Source organism: Geotrypetes seraphini, chromosome 1, assembly GCF_902459505.1.
Source record: "Geotrypetes seraphini chromosome 1, aGeoSer1.1, whole genome shotgun sequence".
In the NCBI taxonomy this organism is placed as follows: domain Eukaryota; kingdom Metazoa; phylum Chordata; class Amphibia; order Gymnophiona; family Dermophiidae; genus Geotrypetes; species Geotrypetes seraphini.
In genome coordinates, this window is record NC_047084.1 from 462,418,345 (window position 1) to 462,439,207 (window position 20,863).

General features: G+C 44.5%; 1 protein-coding gene across 3 annotated transcripts in view; it reads right to left on the reverse strand.

Annotated features, from left to right (window-relative positions):
• The window catches only part of LOC117349569 (rho guanine nucleotide exchange factor 3-like), a 77,326-nt gene that overhangs the window by 45,846 nt on the left and 10,617 nt on the right, over positions 1-20,863 (reverse strand). Inside the window, exon 1 of one of the 3 annotated variants that reach the window (XM_033923161.1) lies at positions 669-958. The exons of the other annotated variants lie outside the window; for them this stretch is intronic. Within the exon in view, the coding sequence (XP_033779052.1) occupies positions 669-779 (111 nt within the window). The 5' untranslated portion in view covers positions 780-958. Of the gene's footprint in view, positions 1-668; positions 959-20,863 lie in introns of those variants that run through there. 3 annotated transcript variants of the gene reach the window in all.

A 20,863-nucleotide genomic window follows, 5' to 3' on the forward strand; every position in this document is an offset into this window, starting at 1 on the left:
TGTTGTACAATATCGAGTTTTTCAAAATTTACAGATAAAAATATGTCTCCAATTAAAGCATTTTACTGGATCTTCCGAGGCAGGGGTATTAAGTTTAGTTACCAAATCTGCAGAGGACATCTAAGTAATTGGAGTGCTCTAACGTTTCAATGTCACTTACATACCCTTGAGCCAGAAGAAAAGATAGCTAGACTGATAAATCTATTTTCTAAGCGCACACACACAAAAAAGTCCCTCGGCGTGCATGAAAGCCAGGGGATGTTCGCTGAGAGGAAGCGGAGGGGGACGCAGTTATTATTATTCACCATGTGGACCTAGTCACCCAGGCTGAGGTCATCGCGTTTGGCACAGCCACACAATTTAGCCAGTGAAGCTGCACAATTAAACAGCTCCTCATATACCCGAAGGGCCGGCATTCTGTCAAAGACCTCAGCATGGGACTTGCAAAAGTCCTCGTTTTCGCCCAAAGAACTCTTGTGAATTTTGCTCGCAAACTACTTATCACGTAACGGCCAACAACTCCCCCCCCCCCTGAACAAGCCACACATTTAGCTCGGGCGACTCCCTACAAGATCGCGTTTCCTTTCATTATCGGGGTACGGGCAGAACCAAAGCGGGACCACGATTTCCGCGGCTTCCGGGGAAAAGCACCGCGAGCACGCTCTTACCTCTTCATGCACCGTGCAAGCGCCCGTCTCGCCCATGCTACTGTGCCCCTTCTCGTCCTTCTTTCGGCTCCGCATCGGCAGCAGGAACCCGAGGAGACCCGTGGCCACCATCGCCACGCTCCCGCTCGCTTTTCCCCAGGGCCGCCCGGGTCGCGCCAAAGCGCTTTTCTGTCCTAGTTTCAAACCACGTGCGCCCTTCCCGAGCCGGCATCGCCCGGGCTCCGCCTACTCCAACCAGGGCCCCGCCCCTACGCGCTCTCCTCCGCGGATAGGTGGCAGAGGGATTCTGACCACGCCTCTAGCAAACGATTATGCCCTTGGCGATGCACAGAAGTTTCGGAGAGGGGAGGGACGAATTTAAAGGGCCCCCGTCGTTAAGTTTGATTTTCGACATCTTGAGGGTGACTGCTGTTCTTCCTGGTTAACGTCCTATATTTTACTTTTGATTTACTCTGTAGTAGCTGACATAAAATGTTTGGGGAAGCTGTAGAATTTCCCTCCCGCCTCCCTGTTTTCATGAGAAACAGAACTTATCTTTCCTCATAAGATACACCCATTATTAGCTTGTGATTGGGCATGTACAAATATGTGTTGTTGTTCTGAATAAAGACACATCTCTTTTGCCATGTAACAGTCTGCATGTGTGTTCTTTTCTTCCTAATGAGATGCCCTCCCCCCCTTTTTTTTACATTGGTACCAGAGACGACAGAGTATGTGTGTAAGGCAGTATTGGGATCTGAACTTTTGCAGTACTCTGCTACTCCCTGCATGTTTCTCTGAAATGCACATATGTCGCAGGGTAATGTATGTTTATTAGATAATTAACATAACACAGTGGTATCAAACACAGTGGTATCAAACTCTTTGCAGGGCCACATTTTGGATTTGTAGGTAGTTGGAGGGGTTCAGAAAAAAATAGTTAATGTCTTGTTAAAGAAACTAGTTTTTTAGCCCGTTACATTAACGGGTGCTAGAATAGATGTGTAGACTTAGGCATTTCTTTCTGCCCCTTGTCTGTTTTCCCTTCTCCCTTACTTTTACCTCCCCCATATCCAGCAGCACCCCTTCTCTGCTTCCCCTGACCAGCAGTAGCCCTTCTCCCTTACCTACTCACTGTCCAACATCCACTAGGCCGGGCAGCGGCGTACCAAAGGGCGGGCGAGCGGGGGGCGTTCCGTCCCGGGTGCAATCAATGAAGGGGATGCTGCCGGCTTTGGAGTCATGGCCCGGGAACTTCCCTTCTCATGGCCCGACCCTCGCTTACCCGACTGCAGCAGAAAACAACCTGCAAAAAGGATCGCAAGTTCTTTAGCGATCCTTGCAGGTTGCCATAGGCCTCCGGAGTTGTCTCCTTCTGCCTCGATCCTGCCTCTGACGTCAGAGAAGGGGCAGGACTGCGGCAGAGGGACGACAACTCCGGAGGCCTATGGCAACCTGCAAGGATCGCTAAAGTACTCGCAATTCTTTCTGCAGATTGCTTTCTGCTGCAGTCGGGTAAAGGGAGGCCAGAGGGGAACACACAGGCCTTCCCGGGGGGGAAACAGTCCTAGGGGGGGGGACAACAGTCCTTTGGGGGGGGACAGTTCTTTGGGTGCAGACCTTAGGAATGGTGCAGGCCTTCAGGGGTTCAGGGGGGACAGTCCTTCAGAGGGGGGACAGGCCTTCAGGTGGGGGTGCAGGCCTTCGGAGATGGGGTGTAGGCATTCAGGGCAGGTGCAGTCCTTCAGGGTGGACAGACCTTCGGGGGGGAGGTGCAGTCCTTCGGGGGGGTGCAGGCCTTCAGGGGGGGACGGACCTTTGGGAGGGAGGTACAGGCCTTCGGGGGGGTGCAGGCCTTCAGGGGTGGGGTGTAGGCTTTCAGGGAGGGTGCAGGCCTTCATGGGGGACAGACCTTCGGGGGTTCAGGCCTTCAGGGGTGGGGTGTAGGCCTTCAGGGCGGGTGCAGACCTTCGGAGAGGAGGTGCGGGCCTTCAGGGGTGGGGTGCAGGCCTTCAGGGGGCACAGACCTTCAAGGGGTGAGGTTCAGTCTTTCGGGGTGGGGGGGACAGGCCTTCAGGGGGGACAAACCTCCAGGGGAGGGGGTCCTGGTGTAGAAGTACAGGGAGGGAGGGAGGGAAGGGGGGTTCAAAGATATGTGCATATGCCGGACTTTGGGGGGGAAGAAATAATGGGTCTAAAAACAGAGGAGTGGGAGAAAGATGGTGGATAATGGGATTTAGGGAGGGAAAGAACATAAAGGGAGAGAAGTTGGACACAAGGGATGGTGTGGAGGGGGATAGAGATACTGGATAGGAGGATAGTTGGGAAGAGAAAGGGAGAGATGGTGGACCATGGGGTGGTGGGGAAGGAGGGAGAGATGCTGGATGAAACGGTAGTTGAGAAAAGGTGAATCTGTGGATGGAGACGAAAAAAAAGGAAAGATGCCAGACCTCCGGGGGAGGGAAGGGAAACAGAAGTGGAGGTCAGAGATGGAAGATGGATGTTTAGCACGGAGAAAAGAAGAAAGAAGGAGACCCTGCCAAGCAAGACAACAAGAGCCTGGGACCAACAACATTTGAATAATGACCAGACAACAAAAGGTAGAAAAAATAATTTTATTTTCTGTTTTATGATTACAATATGTCAGATTTGAAAAGTGTATCCTGCCAGAGCTGATGTTAGACCGCAAACGTGAGCTAGGATTTAACAGAGAGAGGAAAAGTCCTTTTTGTTTTTTTATTTTATTTACACCACAGCGCCAATGTGGTTAGGAGAAGCCAAAGGGGGTGAAAAAGCTATAAAATAAACCCACCAGGATGTTTGAAAAAAATACCCAATTGGGCAGGAAAATCAAATCGAAAAACCAATTCATTAGGCTGAATCGAATCGAAATTTTTTTTCCTAAATCGAGCAGCACTACTTTGCGCTACTGTCTTAGACTTTAGGACCTGGGGATGGGGAGAGATGGCATCCTCAGTATTTTATAATGCAAGTGAAACGAGGATTTGGTCAGACTTTTGAAGGGTCTGCAGAAGAAAAATATTGTATAGGCCAGGGACATGAAACAGCAGGAAATGGGAACTTTTCTTCCTTATGTTTTTGTGAATGGCAAGGCTGAGGATGTCAGAGAGTTCAGTTAAAATATGTGCTTTATAAGAAAATATAATAATGTGTTTTATAAAGTTTATAAGCATTGCTGGCCTACCCGGTGAGGTGTTCCTAGTGGTGGTGGTGGCGGCAGCGTGTCAATGTGTTGAGAGGAAGAGGTGGTCTGGGAAATTCTGCTGAGCAAACTCTGGGCCCATTTCCAACCCCCCCCCCCCCAGTTAGTCCACTCCACTCAACTGGTTCACACACTGAGTGGGTCTTTGGGTGTTGTGCCTGAGTAGTGGTTTTGGGATCTCTTCCAGTGGTTTGTCAGTATCTCCTTGTGGTCCAAGGAAGGAAACTTTGTTAACCTTAGCATTAACCTTCAGAATATATTTGTAACAGCACTGCTTGTGTGGCATTAGGCTATGTAGTGATCAAAAGAAAAAAAACAGACCTTTGCACATTTTTGCACTATATGGTGGGTGTATGAGGAGATTCACATTTCCTGCACAGCTAAGTCCGTGTGAAGTTAACTTGTTCTGTATTTGACATCTAGCAAGGTCTCTCTTTGGAAGGAAAGATCTATTCTAAGCTTAAAAATGAAGTGGCCAGAAGTTATGGTAAAAGCAGATAGCGTTGCTGCTTTTAAGAAAGGTTTGGACAAATTCCTGGAGGAAAAGTCCATAGTCTGTTATTAAGACATGGGGGAAGCATCTGCTTGCCCTGGATCGGTAGCATGAAATGTTGCTACTCTTTGGGTTTTGATCAGGTACTAGTGACCTGGATTGGCTACCATGAGAATGGGCTACTGGGCATGATGGACCATTGGTCTGACCCAGTTAGGCTATTCTTATGTTATGTTCTCAAATGTAGGGGCCTTTGTTTTCACTTCTTATTTTAATGTATTTCTTTTTCTGGGAACTTATCAGTGTTTTTTTATAATGGGAACAAAAATGGAAGAGAATTAATGTGTGTGGAATGGGGGGGGGTAACTAATTTCTTCAGCTAAATAAGTTTACTTCGGTGTTCAGAAGCCAGGCCATTAAAAATGGATATACTAACAGTATAGGATCCCTAGAATAGAGGTTCCCAAACTTTTTAATGTCTCATTTTTTTACCTATCTTCCTCTTTCTTTCACCCCTCCCAGTATCCACTTTCCTCACATGTTCTTAAGATAAGCCATGCTATGTCAAACCAAGTTCCTTGGGCAGTCTGCATCATAAGTAGCTGGTAAATACCAAACAGTAGATCATATTTTTCACAGTTGATCTGAAACAATGTGATGGCTTTTACTGGTCTTTTCATTCAGCCATCTCCATTCTGTTCTCCATACTCTCTCTCTCTAGTTTGTTCTCCTCTGCTTGGGCTATCCGTCCCAATCCTAACTCTTACCCCACTGATTCAAATTGCCACCTTTCCAATCTTATTCCTATTCCTCCTCTCTTTCTCATGTACCCTGTGAAAAGTCTTTTGTCTCCAACAAGTTTGCCTACATTCATCTTTCTCTCTCAGACTTACCAACTCCCAGAGCAATGAACTACTCCTACTAAAAAGACAATGCAGACAACTAGAAAGAAAATGGAGGAAAAACAGTCAAGATTCCACAACCATGATAAAACAACTACAAACAATACAAAACACAGCCCTAAGACTGGTCTACTCACTGAAGAAATTCGACCACATCACAGAGGCATACCACGACTCACACTGGCTCCCAATACAAGCGAGAATACATTTCAAATTTTCCTGCCTACTATTTAAAGCAATGAACGGAGATAGCCCAGCCTATTGGAACAATCAACTAGTTCAATCCACCTCAACCAGACATAGGAGAACCCACACACCATTCACACACCCTCCAACCAAAAACGTCAAAAGAAAAAAACTGTTCGACAACCTCCTAGCCACTCGAGCTGCAACACTCGACCCCCAACTCTACAACCTATTCACCTCGACCACAGACTACAAAACCTTCAAAAAAGAAATAAAAACCCTTCTATTCAAAAAAACACATAAAACCCAAGTAACGCAATCAGAAATGTCCCAAGCATCACCTGCAACTACTCCATATGTACTTCTAATGTCATGACAATTCAGACATAATTTATGGTATGTTATGTTTGGAATAATGATTTCATATATGAGGTTGCAATAAAATAAAATTTTCACTGCCTGTTTCTATTCTGACCATTTATTCCATTTCATGGTTATTACCAAAAATATTTTTTTACATGGGGGGGGCAAAAAATTATGGGCCCCGGGTGCCACATACCCTAGGTACGTCACTGCCTAGGGGTTTTTGCTAGGCCGGCCTGCTTCGCATTATCGAAGTGGGCCGGCCTAGCAAATGCCCCGTGGCTGCTGCCGCTGCTGGTCCACTGGTGAGAAGGAGAGGCGTCGTCAGAAGTCAGCCAGCGTCGGAGATCGGGGCAGGAATGTTGCTGGGGAAACTGCCACATGTGTCGCAAACCGCCGAAAGCTCCTACTGCGCATGCAGTGACATGGAGCCACAGGTCAGGGATCACAGCCGTACGAAGTTTCAACTGCGCAGGCGCACTAAGGGCTTTATTATAGCGGATTACAATTTTGCATGAGGTAAAACTCTTTATAGTTTATAAATCTTTCCTTTTGGCTACGTCTTAAGAATAATATTGTAATTTATAGCTAAAGAGACATATGATCAAGAAACTGTTTTATTTTACTTTTGTGATTATGATAAACATACGGAGGGCCTCAAAATAGTACCTGGTGGGGCACATGTGGCCCCTAGGCCGTGTGTTTGAGATCATTGATATAACAGGTGTTAAATATTTATTGTACTTAACCTGCTACAAAAAAACGTGAGCTAAATTAAAATTTGTCAATGCCCCAGTTAAGATATCCAAAGTTAAAACTACTCCTGAGGGAATTCTGCATATGGTATTTTTTAAAATTCTACTAACATAAGACCATAAGAATTACCATGCTGGGAAAGATCAAAGGTCCATCAAGCCCAGTATCCTGCATCCAGTGGCCCACCCAGGTCCCAAGTACCTAGCTAGAACCCCAAGTAGTAAAACAAATTTTATTCTATTTATTCTAAGAATAAGCAGTGGATTTCCCCAAGCCATCTCAATAATAAGAATATAAGAATTGCCATACTGGGACAGACCAAAGATCCATCAAGCCAGTATCCTTTTTCCAACAGTAGCAAACCCAGATCCCAAGTACCTAGCTAGAGCCCATGTAGTACAGTATGTGTACATTTTCAAAGAAAATAGTTTTTTAATTTTATTTTTCAGAATCTGTTGTAGAATGTTTCCATCATGATGTCAATTGGGAGGTTGTTCCGAGGCCAGGATTCTCAAAAACTCACGTTAAAAAGCGACAGTCTGCTAACGCAGCCGTTTTGATAGCGAATCTTAAAAAGCGAGACATTCTCAAAAAATCACGCATGCAAATGAGGTCAGCAGACAGCAGCGAAAATTTGCTAAATTTGATTGTGCCCATTGCTTGTGATAGCAATGAGCACGTGCGCAGAAAAAACACATCAAGAAAAAAAAAAACCCTCCAAAAACACAACAATAGCAGGAGAGATGTTCAATCTCTCCCACTGTCAACCAACAACATCCCCTTCCCTCCCCCCCAGCAGCAGGAGAGATGTCCACACTAGAGAATGACACGGTGGCTGTTACCTGCAGCTAGCCGCAGGGACCCGGGGGTTACCCACCAAAACTGGGAGCAAAAAAATAGTGATTGCCGCTGGGATGGGGACAAGGCCATTCACCGGCCCTTGGAGCGGTGAATGGTGTTGTCTCTGCAGTGAAGGGAACACGCGCAGTCATAGATTGTGCAGTCCAGCAGCCTCCTCCCGCCCAATCGCCGCGTCCCACCATCTCCCTCCCTTCCCCTCACCTTATGTGCCAAATTTAATTTTTCTTCTCCCAGTGGCACGCTTTCCAACAAGTCGCACGTGCGGCTGCTTCAGTTGAATCCTCCTCTGATGCAACCGGAAACAGGAAGTTGGGTTAGAGGAGGATTCAACTGAAGCAGCTGTGTATGCAACTTGTTGGAAAGCGTGGCGCTGGGAGAAGAAAAATTTAAATTCAGCACGTGAGGGAAGGGAGGGAGATATGTATATGTACAGAAAGGGGCATTCCCTCTTCGTGAACACTTGTGGCTTGCGAGGGTAGATACTATAAGATTTGGGCAAAAAAAATAATACTATGCAGCAAGTGAAGAGACAGATGTTTGGATTTTGTGTTACATACTTATGATATGTGGGCTGTTAGAATGTAAAAAAAAAAAAAAAAAATTCCCAAACACAAAAATTGTGGATTTAGGATAACCGTTACCTTAAGTTCTCCAACATGTAACAACAGTTGAATGAATACACAAGCAGTTTAGATATGTTACACGTGGTGATCGGGCGGGAGGGGGGCTTCTAGACCACACAATCCGTCACTGCGCGTGTTCCCTCACAGTAGAAAGGAGAGAGTAAAAGGGAAAGAGATGCTGGGCCAAGTGGATGAAGAGGGAGACAAATATTGAGAAAGGGGAGGACAGGCAGGTGAGTCAGATGCTGGAAGCGGGGGTGGAGGGTGGAGAGGGAGAAAGAGGAAAAGCTAGATGGGATTGGAGAGAAGAGAGACACATTGGTGTGGAAGAGGAAGAGAGGGGAAATCTGGACACAGGAAGGTAACAGAAACAGAGGGGAATTTTATGTACACGGTGGCATAGGGACAGAGACATAAAGGAGGAGATACATGGGGATGGTATATGGATACTGGGGGGGCAATGCCGGACACAGGAGGGAGTATACAGATACAGAGGGGAGATATTAGACATGGGGAAAATAGGAACACAGAAGGGAGATGGTTTGTGCAGATGGGATCAGATGGTTTGCGGGGACGGGATGGGACTAAGCTCGTGGGGACGGGGTGGGGATAGGGGCTGAGCTTGCGGGGACGGGGACCGAGCTCACGGGAATGGGACAAGGACTAGCTCATGGGGACGGGGCGGAGCAGGGACAAATTTTTTCCCCGTGTCATTCTCTAGCCCACACTCTCCTGCTGCCCTAAAATCCCCGCCGCGACCTCTACCTACCTCTCTGTCTCCCTCAGCTCCTCCAAATCTGCTACTCTAGTCTCAAGAGATCGGAACCATTCCCTGAGTGCTAGGAGCTCTTTGCACCGAGCATAGGTTACCAGATTTTCCCGGATGCCTCTTCCTGACACAATTTTCACGGTAAGCTTTTCAAATCCCAGAGAAAGTGCCGGGTTTTGAAAAGCCATCCAGACCCCTAGACATGTCCTCGAAAAGGAGGACATTTCCAGTGAAATCCGGACGTCTGGTAACCCTAACCGAGCACGCACATAGGGCCTTTTAGCAACTGGGAGATAAACATGTGACATTCATCTTGCTGCTCCACCGCAAGCATCCTCTCTCTCAACTTTTTCTGTCATCTAGTCTACTCAGGGGTGGCCATATAATGAGGCCAACTGAGGTGGCAGCCTCAGGCGGCACTCTTAAAGGAGCGGCATCTTGCTGCGCTCTCTCTGTCGCACCCTTTCCCATCATCTAACCCTTTCACCCTTCTCCCCCAATCAGCATATTTCCCATTCACCCCCCCCCCTCAGCATCTACCTTTAATGTGCTGTAAAAGTTGCCAGGCAGAGGTAGCAATTCAATGAGCTACCCTGCTGCCAGTCCCGGTGTTTTCTCTCCGCTCTGCCCGCCCCAGCGGAGAGGGTGGGCCACAGTGGAGGGAGCAAGTCCCAGAGAACCGGGGGATGAAGTCAAAAAAGACGCTGGAGAGCCAGAGAGAAAGAGAGGAAGGCCATAGGGCCAGATTTAGTACATGGCGCCAAAAATTAGGCACTGGAAAAAGTCAGCAGTCGGTGTTATTCTGTAAAAGACACTCTTTATAGGTTGGCATGTAGATGAAACCTGGTATAAATTCTGGCAGGTAAGTTGAGCACACATCCCTGGAATTTTATACCACTCCGTGCAACGTTTCAGGTTATCTCTGATCCCATAGGCAGCGGAACACCATTTTGTTTGGGGGGCCCAAAGGCTCCGCCCTAGCCAGCAGAATCCTGCAGTACCTCTCACCAGTTCCCAACTCCCCACCCATCTCCTCCTAGGACTGTAACTTTTAAATCTTCAGGCAGGTAGAATGAAGGATTCCAGGGCAGGCCTGCTCATTGGCGCTGCCCGGCGGCTGCCCAAAGATTTAAGCGCTGGGATGGGGATGGGTGGGTGGGAACTGACCAGCAACCACCTATCTTTGGGGAAGCCAGTTCCAAAGCCCATGTCTCATCCACCCATGCCCCTCCCATGGACATGACTCCTTGTGGGTGTGTACTATGGGATTTGTGCCTGCAGTGGGGTTTGTTTTTTTTTAGTATTACAGTGTTTCCCCGCAAATTTGTGGTTCGCCTCTTCCTGTAGTAAAGTCGAGCTACACCAATCAGGAGCTGCCCTCTCCTGCCTTTTGACAGGAAAATTTGTGAGTACTGTATTACTATTTATTAACTGAGCACCCTTCCTGCTCCATTAAAGATGCAGGGGGCAGGGGGGGAGACCGGAGACGGGGGCGTCCCTTGGGTGGCAGGAGGAAGTTGGCCTCCCTCCAGCCATTGAGGTTTTTTGGGGAGATGAGGTCAGGGAGTGGGGATGGGGCACTTGGGAGAAGGAGGGGGTTTAATTTTTTTTTTTTTTTTTTAATTAGGTTGATATTTTGCGTGTGTAAAACACGCAAAATATCTGCCCAATTAAAAAAAAATTTTAAAAGCCAGCAGAAGCCCTGGCAGCAGTGACAGGAGGCTGCTTCTCCTGTCACTACTGTCAGGGCTCTAGCGATCCGTGAAGTTGGTTGGGGGCGTGTTAACGATCATCCCCATTTGCATGCAGGCCTTTTGTGAATTTGTCGGCCTGCATGAAATCGGGCACGGATCTGACACGAAATCGGGGGTTTGCGAATCTAGCCCTAAATAAGGAGGGGGAGAGACACACACTAAAAAAGAGGAGATCTAAAGGAAAATTTAATTAGATAAAGTCCTAGACGAATTACATCCCAGTCAATAAATTTTAAATTGTGCAGCAGTGTTATAGAATAGCGCACAGCCAGATGCAAGTCCAAATCTTAATTGGTGCAAATTGATTGTTAATATTGATTAATAGCTTCCAATTATTAAGAGTTAATAGATTTTCCTGAGTTTGTTATATATATAAATTGTAACAAATGAATAAATAATAATTAAAAAAAAGAGTTAATAGATTGTTAATCTATTAAGCTGCACGCACATCTCAAGATCGCACTCAAATCCAGCGGATGGTGCTGCAGCGGTGCCCCACATGGCCCTAAAGTAAGTAGGAGCAAGATTCTCCTTGCCAAGTTATTTGGTGCCTTTTAAATTTGATACCCTAGACTAGTGTTTCTCAACTCAGTCCTGGAGTACCCCCTTGCCAGTCAGGTTTTCAAGTTATCTACAATGAATATGCATGAAATAAATTTGCATACACTGCTTCCATAGAAATCTATGAGCATTGGAGCTTTTACCGCAGTGGCTTATGATTAAAAAAACTAATGAAGCTTGATAAAAGGGGGCCTTTATATTTTACATAGTGCAGGGAAACATGCATCATTTTTTTTCTCTAGCGTTGCACTATGGCTTCTTGGGAGAGCATCAGGGAGTAGGCGGGAGAACCGGGGGGGGGGGGGGGGCTAGAGGAACGCATCAGGGAGGGGGTTGTAGAACATGAGGGGAGCTGTCTCAAATGTTGTTTATAGCCTATCAGTAATAAAATAATTATTTTAGTAGCTTGACAATTTTCACTTTCATTTTTCAGGTGCCATGTACAATTTTTTAATTAATTAGATGTGGAATGGTATAGCTGAATTAAATATTGTTAAATTAGTATGAGGGTAATTTGAAAAGTTTGGTAAAAAGCAAGTTAAACAACGTAGACTCCATCGAGGGCTTTACACTTAAGTATGATGTATGTCTATTAAGTTCATGAACTCATCCTAGAAAAAGTGCTATATACCTCATTGTTGAATATCACTTACAATCACCTTCAAAGTACTCCCTTTGGGAAGCTATGCACCGATGCCAGCGCCTAGTCCACCCTTCAGAGCAATTTTGGAACTCTTTTTCTGGAATGGCCATCAGAGCTGTCATCGTATTACCCTTGATGTCATCTTAATGTCATCCTTTCACTATTTCCTTTATCTTTGGCTATTTCCTTTATCTTTGGAGACCAGATCAGTTGAGTAGGGAGTGTGTTCCAATACAGTTGTTTGTTTTCTGGCTAAAAACTCCCTCACAGAGAGTGTCATGTGAGCTGGTGCATTGTTGTGATGCAAGAGCCATGAGGGACCATTTTTTTTACACACCTTTTTCATGCCAAGATTTTCAGTTAAGATTTTCCTGTTTTTCTTTCAATGTTTACCTGGTCTGCTAAGCTTCTCACAGTCAGCCGATGATTTTGACACACAATTCAAAGAATTTTTCCAATGTTCTTGTCAGTTCTGCTTATTACTGGCTGCCTTGACCTCTCTTCATCAGTGACGCTTTATCTCCCCTCAGAAAAACGTTTAATCCATTTGTACAATGCCGTTTTCTTCATGGCATTATCCCCATATATTTGGACTAACATGTCCCTGATTTCACTTCCACTCTTGCCGAGTTTAACAAAAAAATTTAATGTTTGTTCATTGCTGTAATTCAAGCTCCAAAATTCTCACGAAAACATGCAACAACAATAATGGACGACACTCAGCAAGACACCGCCATACGTCGACATGAACTCAGCTGTGAGACACTGATATACCAAGGTTATTTAACCATACCAAGCTGTTTCTACAGTGCTGCCAACGCAAGTGCACGGTGGCAAGTTCATGAACTTAATTGTCATATCTCGTAGTCCAGCGAGTTTTTTCGTATTATAGGAAAAATAGCTTACAAAAAATCTGGAAACCGCCTGGACTAAGTGTATAGCCTTCAATGGAGACTATGTTGTTTACTTGCTTTTTTACCAAACTTTTCAAACCACCCTCGTAGATGAAATTCCTATTAAAGCAGCAGTCATTGGGGGCTGAGAAAGGAGAGGCTTTTTTTATGTGACAATCTGGGTGTTTGATTTTTATTACATTTTAAATACATTTTGATTATAATTGAAACAAATCATTTTCATAAATAAATAAGGGAGGGGGTAATATTTTTATATTATGATGATCAATTATAGGATTTCAAGTGTATTTGAATGCTTAATTGATAAATGTCAATATTGTACTTGATTTAAGATTTGAAATGAATAAAGATTAAAAAAAACCCCAAAAACCCCATTTTAAATAGGGGTAGAATGGGGTTGATTAGGCTTGTTGTATTAGCTGCTTTAAGAGAGACAGAGAGGAAAAAGTCCTTTCAGAACATTTCATTAAGGAATACAGATGTCTCAGTGTGCTTTGTGTAGTTTAATTTTGTGGTTACCATTATTTATTGTTAATAAGATTATATTGTGTGTATATGAAGAATGAATGGAAGAAATGGCATTACAATTAGTATTGTTATTATGGGGGTGGGGTCTGGGGCAGAGCTTGGGCACCCCCAAATAAAAAGGCTGCCTCTGATTGCGCTAAAGAATAGGTTGGCCAACATGCAAACCAGGAGAATGACTAATTGCTCTCAATGTAAAAAGTACTCTAGATTTTGGTGTGGGTTTTTTTACTTTTTACCTCTGTTCTGAATCTTTACCACAGCTTATTACATTGACTCCGCTGTGTGATTTTCACTGTTTGACCTATTTAGCGTTTACACTTTTGTCTGTACCACAGAAACAGTACAGGCCTATGGGTAACCCACAGATCAAGCTCATTCTCAGGCGAGATGATAGATACAGGCACAACCCCTGGTTTCCTGAAGCTTATTTTTCAGGTTTGCAAATTCTGTAGCAATAAAGCGGCAAGAGATCTTAGGGCTCCTTTTACAAAGATTTCAAGTAGGAGAGCAGGTGTAGGAGATAGAAGAAGGGTTTGGGAATCAAAGAACAGAGGATGGTCAGAAAAAGACAAGGAGTGAAGTGGGGAGGGGAGGAGATGGATCCTGAAGGAGAAAGAGAAGATCATGGATAATGGAAAGATATCTGGGATCGGGGAAGGCAATGCTTTCACATTCCTAGATTGTCTGATTCCCTCACTCACTCTCTCCCTGCCATAGATTGCCTTGTTTAATTTGGGAGTGTAAGAAGTCATACTGGTGGTGATGGGAGAAGAGCAAACTCCATGCCAGCACCTAGAGCATTTGGAGAGCTTTTCTCTCACATTCCCTCCCATGTGGAAACAGGAAGATATGTCAGAGGGAGTAGGACACGGTAGACGGAAGATTCCAATGCCAGCCACAGACACAGTATATGAATTGCTGCACTACCGGTGAGTCCTATAAAGAAAGACATGTTTTAAGGTAGACTGAAGAGGGGGCTTCAGAAAGAGATGATGCTGGACCATGGGCAGGGGCTGGGGAATGGAAGGAGAGATGACAGGCCCAGGGGTGGAGGGGAGGGAAATAGAGATGGTAGACAATGGGAGGGAGAGATGTTGGACCCAGGAGCAGAGGGGAGCAAGGGAGGGAGAAATGCTAACAACTGAAGACAGGGAAGAAAAAGAGAGATAGAGATGTTGGACCCTGGGATGGAGTGAAAGGAGACAGGGAGAGAGAGTGGATGAGAGAGCAGGAAGGAATAGAGAGTGAGAAATAAATGTTGAGCCTGGGGCTGGAGGGAAGGGAGGAAGAGAAAAGAGAAAGGGGCAGAAAGGGATACAAAAGAGGGAGAGATGTGCTGGACCATGGGGGAAGAAGGACAGCAGGAAAGAGAGAGGGAGAGATGCTAGATCATAGGGGGGTGGGGCAGAGAGAGAGGAAGAGTTGTTCTACCAGGATGGAAGAGGGGTGGAACAAGAAGATGTTGAAAGGTGGATGGGAAGAAACAAAGAGACATAAGACTGCAAAGTTGGGGGGAGGGAGGAAGACGATATTAGGCTACAACAATAGAGGGAGGGAGAGAAAGAAGAGGACATGCTGGGAAGGTGGTAAGATGAATGAGAGGAGGACAGTGAGTACAGAAAGAAGAAATGTGGTTATGGGAAGTAGACGAAAGAGGTAGGTGGTAAGAGAAGGAAATGGAAGGTTGATTAGGTGAAAAATAAAATGAAACTGAAGGATAAAAAATAGGGTGACAGAGTGAAATTTGAGTGGATAGAGTCTGAAAAAAAGGGGGAAAAGATCAATATGTCATAGACACTTATAGTGAGGGAATGGTACATGGCAGGAGGAGACAGAAAAGTGGAGAAAAGACAAATAGACAGCAGCCATTGGAAAGAGATTTACCAGAAGACAGAAAGGAAAACAGAAAAGAGAAACTGGGAACAGCATGATGAGAAGCTAAAATTTTCAGACAACAAAGGTAGAAAAGGGTATTTGAATTTATTAACTGTAATATGTTAGCTTTGGGAAACAGGCATCCTAGATATCTTTGTATTGTATTCAGTGCAAAAAGAAATGCATTTATGGTTTTACTTCTGCAGTGTTGCAGCGGTACACATCACGTTTAACTTTGTGGGGTTGTCAGTACAAATTTTGTCTTCATATTTCTATTTCTAATTGGTGATCCCTTATTCTGAATTTGATGAGGATGTGTCTGAATGTTGCATATGAACATATGTACAGTTGGACAAGATGTGAAGAACTGGTGTAAGTAACAGGATGTGCAGCAAGCTAGTCCAGGTGTGGAGTGAGTGGATAGTCAGTTGCCCCGTGTATTAAGTCTAAGGAAAGCACAAGTGAGGCAGGACCAATATGGTCACCTTAAACTAGAGCTGCCAAGATGCCCAATTTAGAGGGAGACTTCTTGGCTGGTTCTGGGTTTAAACTTACAACCTAAAGCAGTGAAGCATTTGTAGTGCATGATTATAGCCATTTAAATCAGTGCAGCGGGTCTCATAATACACCAGGATGAAGTTGGCAGAAATCTAGAACCGGCTAAAAAAGTCCCCCTTCTGGAATGGTAACTTGGCATCTCTGTGAAACTGGAGCTCTGACAGAATCATCTGGAAAATTGGTGATGCCCCCTACCTAGGGTTACCATATGACAGGGAAGTAAACCCCTGATGTCTCAATCTGTCCTCCTTTTTCTGGAGCTATATAGTAACCTTACCCCTGCTTGAGGTCTCAATAGCATGAAATCCACTAAGTTAGACTTCTCTGGGAAAATGATACAGGGAATGAAGAGGGTTAAATTAGAGCTACCTTCTCCACAGAAGGCCCTGATATCCTCCTTCAAGCAATCACGAATGAACTGCTGTGGCTTAAGGATCTGATTAAAGCTAACACAATGCAATGGCAGAGATTTGAGAGGAAGTTATGAATATTAAACCGTAAATAGACACAGTGCTATATCATACCTTCATGGCTGAGCAACAGGTTGTTGCGCATGAGAAACATTTACTCTCTTGCATAATGAGATTGGGTGTTATCAATTTTTGGATGATCATGTTTCCAGCCATCAACACCTGCACTCCCATTCATGCTCAGTTCATGCACAACAAATACAGAGAGCCCAAGTTTGGTTTTGATTGCCCACTTTTATATCCAAAATAGAATTCACAGGCCTTCTTCATCAGTGGTTGTTCATTGTGCCTTCAGACAGAATTCACCATAAACGTAGCAGAAAATGTCTTCATGGTTAATGCATTTCTATGATGTTAATTAACCATCAGGTCATGAAATAACTAGCTATTTATCAACTTCTCCTAGAGGCAATACATAAAAATAAAGCTAAATAAACTGAACAAGTGTTCATTTACTAGCAATGTTGCGTCGATGCACATGTAACAAATTTTTGGAAAGCCATATGCTATAGAAAATGTGTGATGTAGTTTCTGTAATCAGCATCCAAAAATCTGTAAGAAACACCTAATCTCATTGTGGGAAAAAAAAATCCTGTTGACCATTGAAAGCTTGGATCAAAAGTTCATGGCCAACCATACCATTTGCTGTCCCAAGGATATGGAGAGAGCAGAAAGATCAAGACTTAGGGATCCTTTTACAAAGGCGCGGTAGTGGTTTAACGCGTGGAATACCATGCATTAAACTGCCTTTGACGAGGCGTTAGGATTTTAGGTTGCCGCAGGGGTTAGCGTGTGATGAAATGTCCGACGCGCTTGATAAAAGGAGCCCTTAGTTCAGTTTGACAAATGTTTTGAGCTTCTCTTTCAAAAACAAAAAGTCAATTTTATATCCTATTTTGCCATTGATTTTGAGATCAGTGCCACGTGACATGGTTCCATGTACACATTTCGGCCAAACCATGCATGTCAGAAACATTGCAAGGTTGTATTCTGTTTCATGGTTGTTCATTCTATTAGAATAAGATTGGGGAGCCATTAACAAAGTATTGTAATGATTAGAAAAATCTTCTTTCCCTTAAATTTACAAGTTCAATTATGGGGTGGGAGGGAGGGTATTTTTATTGTTACATGTTGTATAAGTATTGATTAAATGATAGATAAGGGTGGGGAGGGGGGGAGATAAGAGAATATTATATGTATCATTGTTGATTATTAAGTGATATATTTATGGTTATTTGTATGGATATGTTATCACACTTATTATAAGTTTAAAAATGAATAAAGATTAAAAAAAAAAAATAGATTGATAAGTGATATATCAAAATAAAATTAAACTTGAAACTTAAAAAAAAAAAAAAAGAATAAGATTAACCCCAATTTGTTGAAGAAACAAATATTTTCCTAAAATGTGTTCTTCATTGAGATCAGTGATGAAGATTGCAATACTTTAAAAGGATTTGGGTGACCTTAATAATCAAACTCGAGGGAGCAATTAAGGATTCTTAGTCTTCTAGAAGAAGTCAGAGGCTGTTGCATCTTTTAGATCTTCAATTTGATCAGCCATTATAATTGGAGTGAGGCCATAAGGTGCCATCATCAAGATACACTAGACCTATGGTCATGAAGATCTTGTAATATCCTCAGGCAGTGGCTATACTGCAAGCTGCATGGCTTTGCTCGTCAATTAAATATCACTAAAAGAGCAGCGATTGCCAATGGACCAAGGACAGGGTGCTACACAACCACTAGATCCAAAACGATTTAATACACTTTCAAATCAAATTATTATAATTAGTAAAGTGTACCCTCAGTGTGAGGTGATAAGCTTCAAGAGACTAGGTAACATAGAGGGGCATAATGAAAAAATACGTCTAAGTCCGATTTGGATGTAAGGTACTAGTCGCCCAAAGTCAGCAGAGCACAAATGTCCATTCTCAAAGTATACTTTTTTTTTTTAATTGTACATCCAGGCATTTGATCTCCCAGACCGCCACGACGTCTGGCTTTATACCACATTCTCGACCAAAATTTCGTCCAAGTCCCAAACGCCCAAAACAAGACCTTTTGGATGTGGGAGGGACCAGTATTGTGATGGACTGGCCATCCAGTCATGGCAAGAAAGCAGTGGGGCACCTTACAGAGCACTGCTGTGAACTTCACAAAAAGGGTGCCACATAAACATCTCACCACAACTCCCGTATAAGTAATGTTGAGCCCCCCCAAAACCCACTATACCCACCTGTCTACAACCCCATTAGCCCATATGGCTGCAGGTGGCACCTATACGGCAGTATAGCAGGTTTTTTTGGGGGGGCTTGATGGGCTCACATATTCCATCATTAATGTAGTGGTTAGAGTGGCTTATGGACCTGGGTACTCCTCTAAACCAGTGTTCTTTAACCTTTTGACACCTATGGACTGGCGGAAATAAAATAATTATTTTGTGGCCTGGCACCGGTCAGCGGACCGGCAGTTGAAGAACACTGGGCTAAGTCGTGGGACAGACCCCGCCCAATCTCCGCCCCCAGACCCCGCCCCCATAATAGTACTAATTGTAACACCATTTTTTCCATTCATTTTTCATATATACACACACACAATATAATCGTATTAACAACACATATGCTTCTCAATATTCATTCCTACCAGAACAGAGTTAACCCTATGCAAATACAGGACCAAAAACGCCATAGAGAAGGCTTCCAGTTCAGGCGCAGGATGCACATAGGAGCCTCTGCCCATGGCTGTGTGTACTGCAGCACTGAGGAAGGGGGAGCCATCCCGAAGACAACGCCGCATTGATCGCACCATGGACCGGAGGCTGAAGAGCACTGTCTGGGGCCCGATGCAAGTGCCGGCCCTGTGGACCGGCAGGAAATTTCAGCAGACCGGCACTGGTCCATGGACCGGCGGTTGAAAGAACACTGCCCTAGATTACTTAAGCCACCTCTATGCAGCTCTACTAGGTTTTCCTATGCCAGGTGCTGATGTTCCAAAGGCAGGTATGTACATTTTTATTCCGATTTTTATGGCGGTGTGAGGGGGGTTCAGTAAACAAGGGAGTGTGTGTGTGGGGGGGGGAGGGTCTGTACTTTGTCCCTGCAGTGGATATCTGGTCACTTTGGATACCTTCCGGACACTTAGACCTAGTTTTAGATCGCCTAAGTCACAACATTTAAGTTCCGTCTGGGCAGCCTCGTTCAACATTGAGAAATATAAAGTATTGCACGTGGGAAGCAGAAACCCGAGGTACAACTATACAATGGGAGGGATGTTATTGAATGAGAGTACCCAAGAGAAGGACTTGGGGGTAATGGTGGACATGACAATGAAACCGACGGCACAGTGCGCAGCGGCCGCTAAGAGAGCGAATAGAATGCTAGGTATAATCAAGAAGGGTATTACTACCAGAACGAAAGAAGATATCCTGCCATTGTATCGGGCTATGGTGCGTCCGCATAAGGAGTACTGCGTCCAATATTGGTCGCCGTACCGTAAGAAGGATATGGCGTTACTCGAGAGGGTTCAGAGGAGAGCGACACGTCTGAAAAAGGGGATGGAAAACCTTTCATACGCTGAGAGATTGGAGAAACTGGGGCTCTTTTACCTGGAGAAGAGGAGACTTAGAGGGGATATGATAGAGACTTACAAGATCATGAGGGGCATAGAGAGAGTGGAGAGGGACAGATTCTTCAAACTTTCGAAAAATAAAAGAACAAGAGGGCATTCGGAAAAGTTGAAAGGGGACAGATTCAAAACGAATGCTAGGAAGTTCTTTACCCAACGTGTGGTGGACACCTGGAATGTGCTTCCAGAGGATGTAATAGGGCAGAATACGGTACTGGGGTTTAAGAAAGGATTGGCCAATTTCCTGATGGGAAAGAGGATAGAAGGATATAAATAGAGGATTACTGCACAGGTCCTGGACCTGTTGGGCCGCCGCGTGAGTGGACTGCTGGGCACGATGGACCTCAGGTCTGACCCAGCGGAGGCATTGCTTATGTTCTTATGTACAACTAAGTCTAAGTTGGCCCATATCCCGCCTTAACCACTCCTCCAAAAATGCCCCTCCCAGCTCTGGGTGCACAGTGGGATTCAGAGGCCTAAAAAGTCAGTGGATACTTCTAGAAAGCCTTTTAATTATCAGCACTTGGGCGACCTGTCTTTTTGATCATCCAAGTGCCGACTTGGGCAGGTTTTTAGTTGTATTTCTGATTCAATTATGAGCCCTATATTACCAAAGCTTTAATGCTTAACTAAATCGGCTTTTCTCAAGTGAGCAAACACTCACCATTTAGCTGCACACCATCATTGGGATACACTCGTGTGCTCGTGGTTAATAAACGTGCTTAAATGAAAACAAGTGATTAAATCAATCATTTACTAACAGGTGGTATAGCACTCTCTAGAATTTTTTCTTTGTTTTGTCAATTAAATATGACAAGCATTTGATATTATAGGTGCCAGATTTTAACTAGACCACGTCGAAGCACTGCAAACATCTATGGCTATGCATCTGCAGCTCAAGCAATTGAAAGCTCGCTACAGCATGTTTTACCCAGTGAAGCTCCGGGTTACGCTTACCAAGTCTACAAAGACATTTGAGGGCCTGGAGGAACTCCAAAAATTTTGGGATAACCAACTGTCACCTCAGATGAATTCGGGATGAGTTGGGATCTGGTTCTGGATTCTCAATGGTGGACCAAGGGTGATTCTTTAGAACAAAGTGTTATTGCT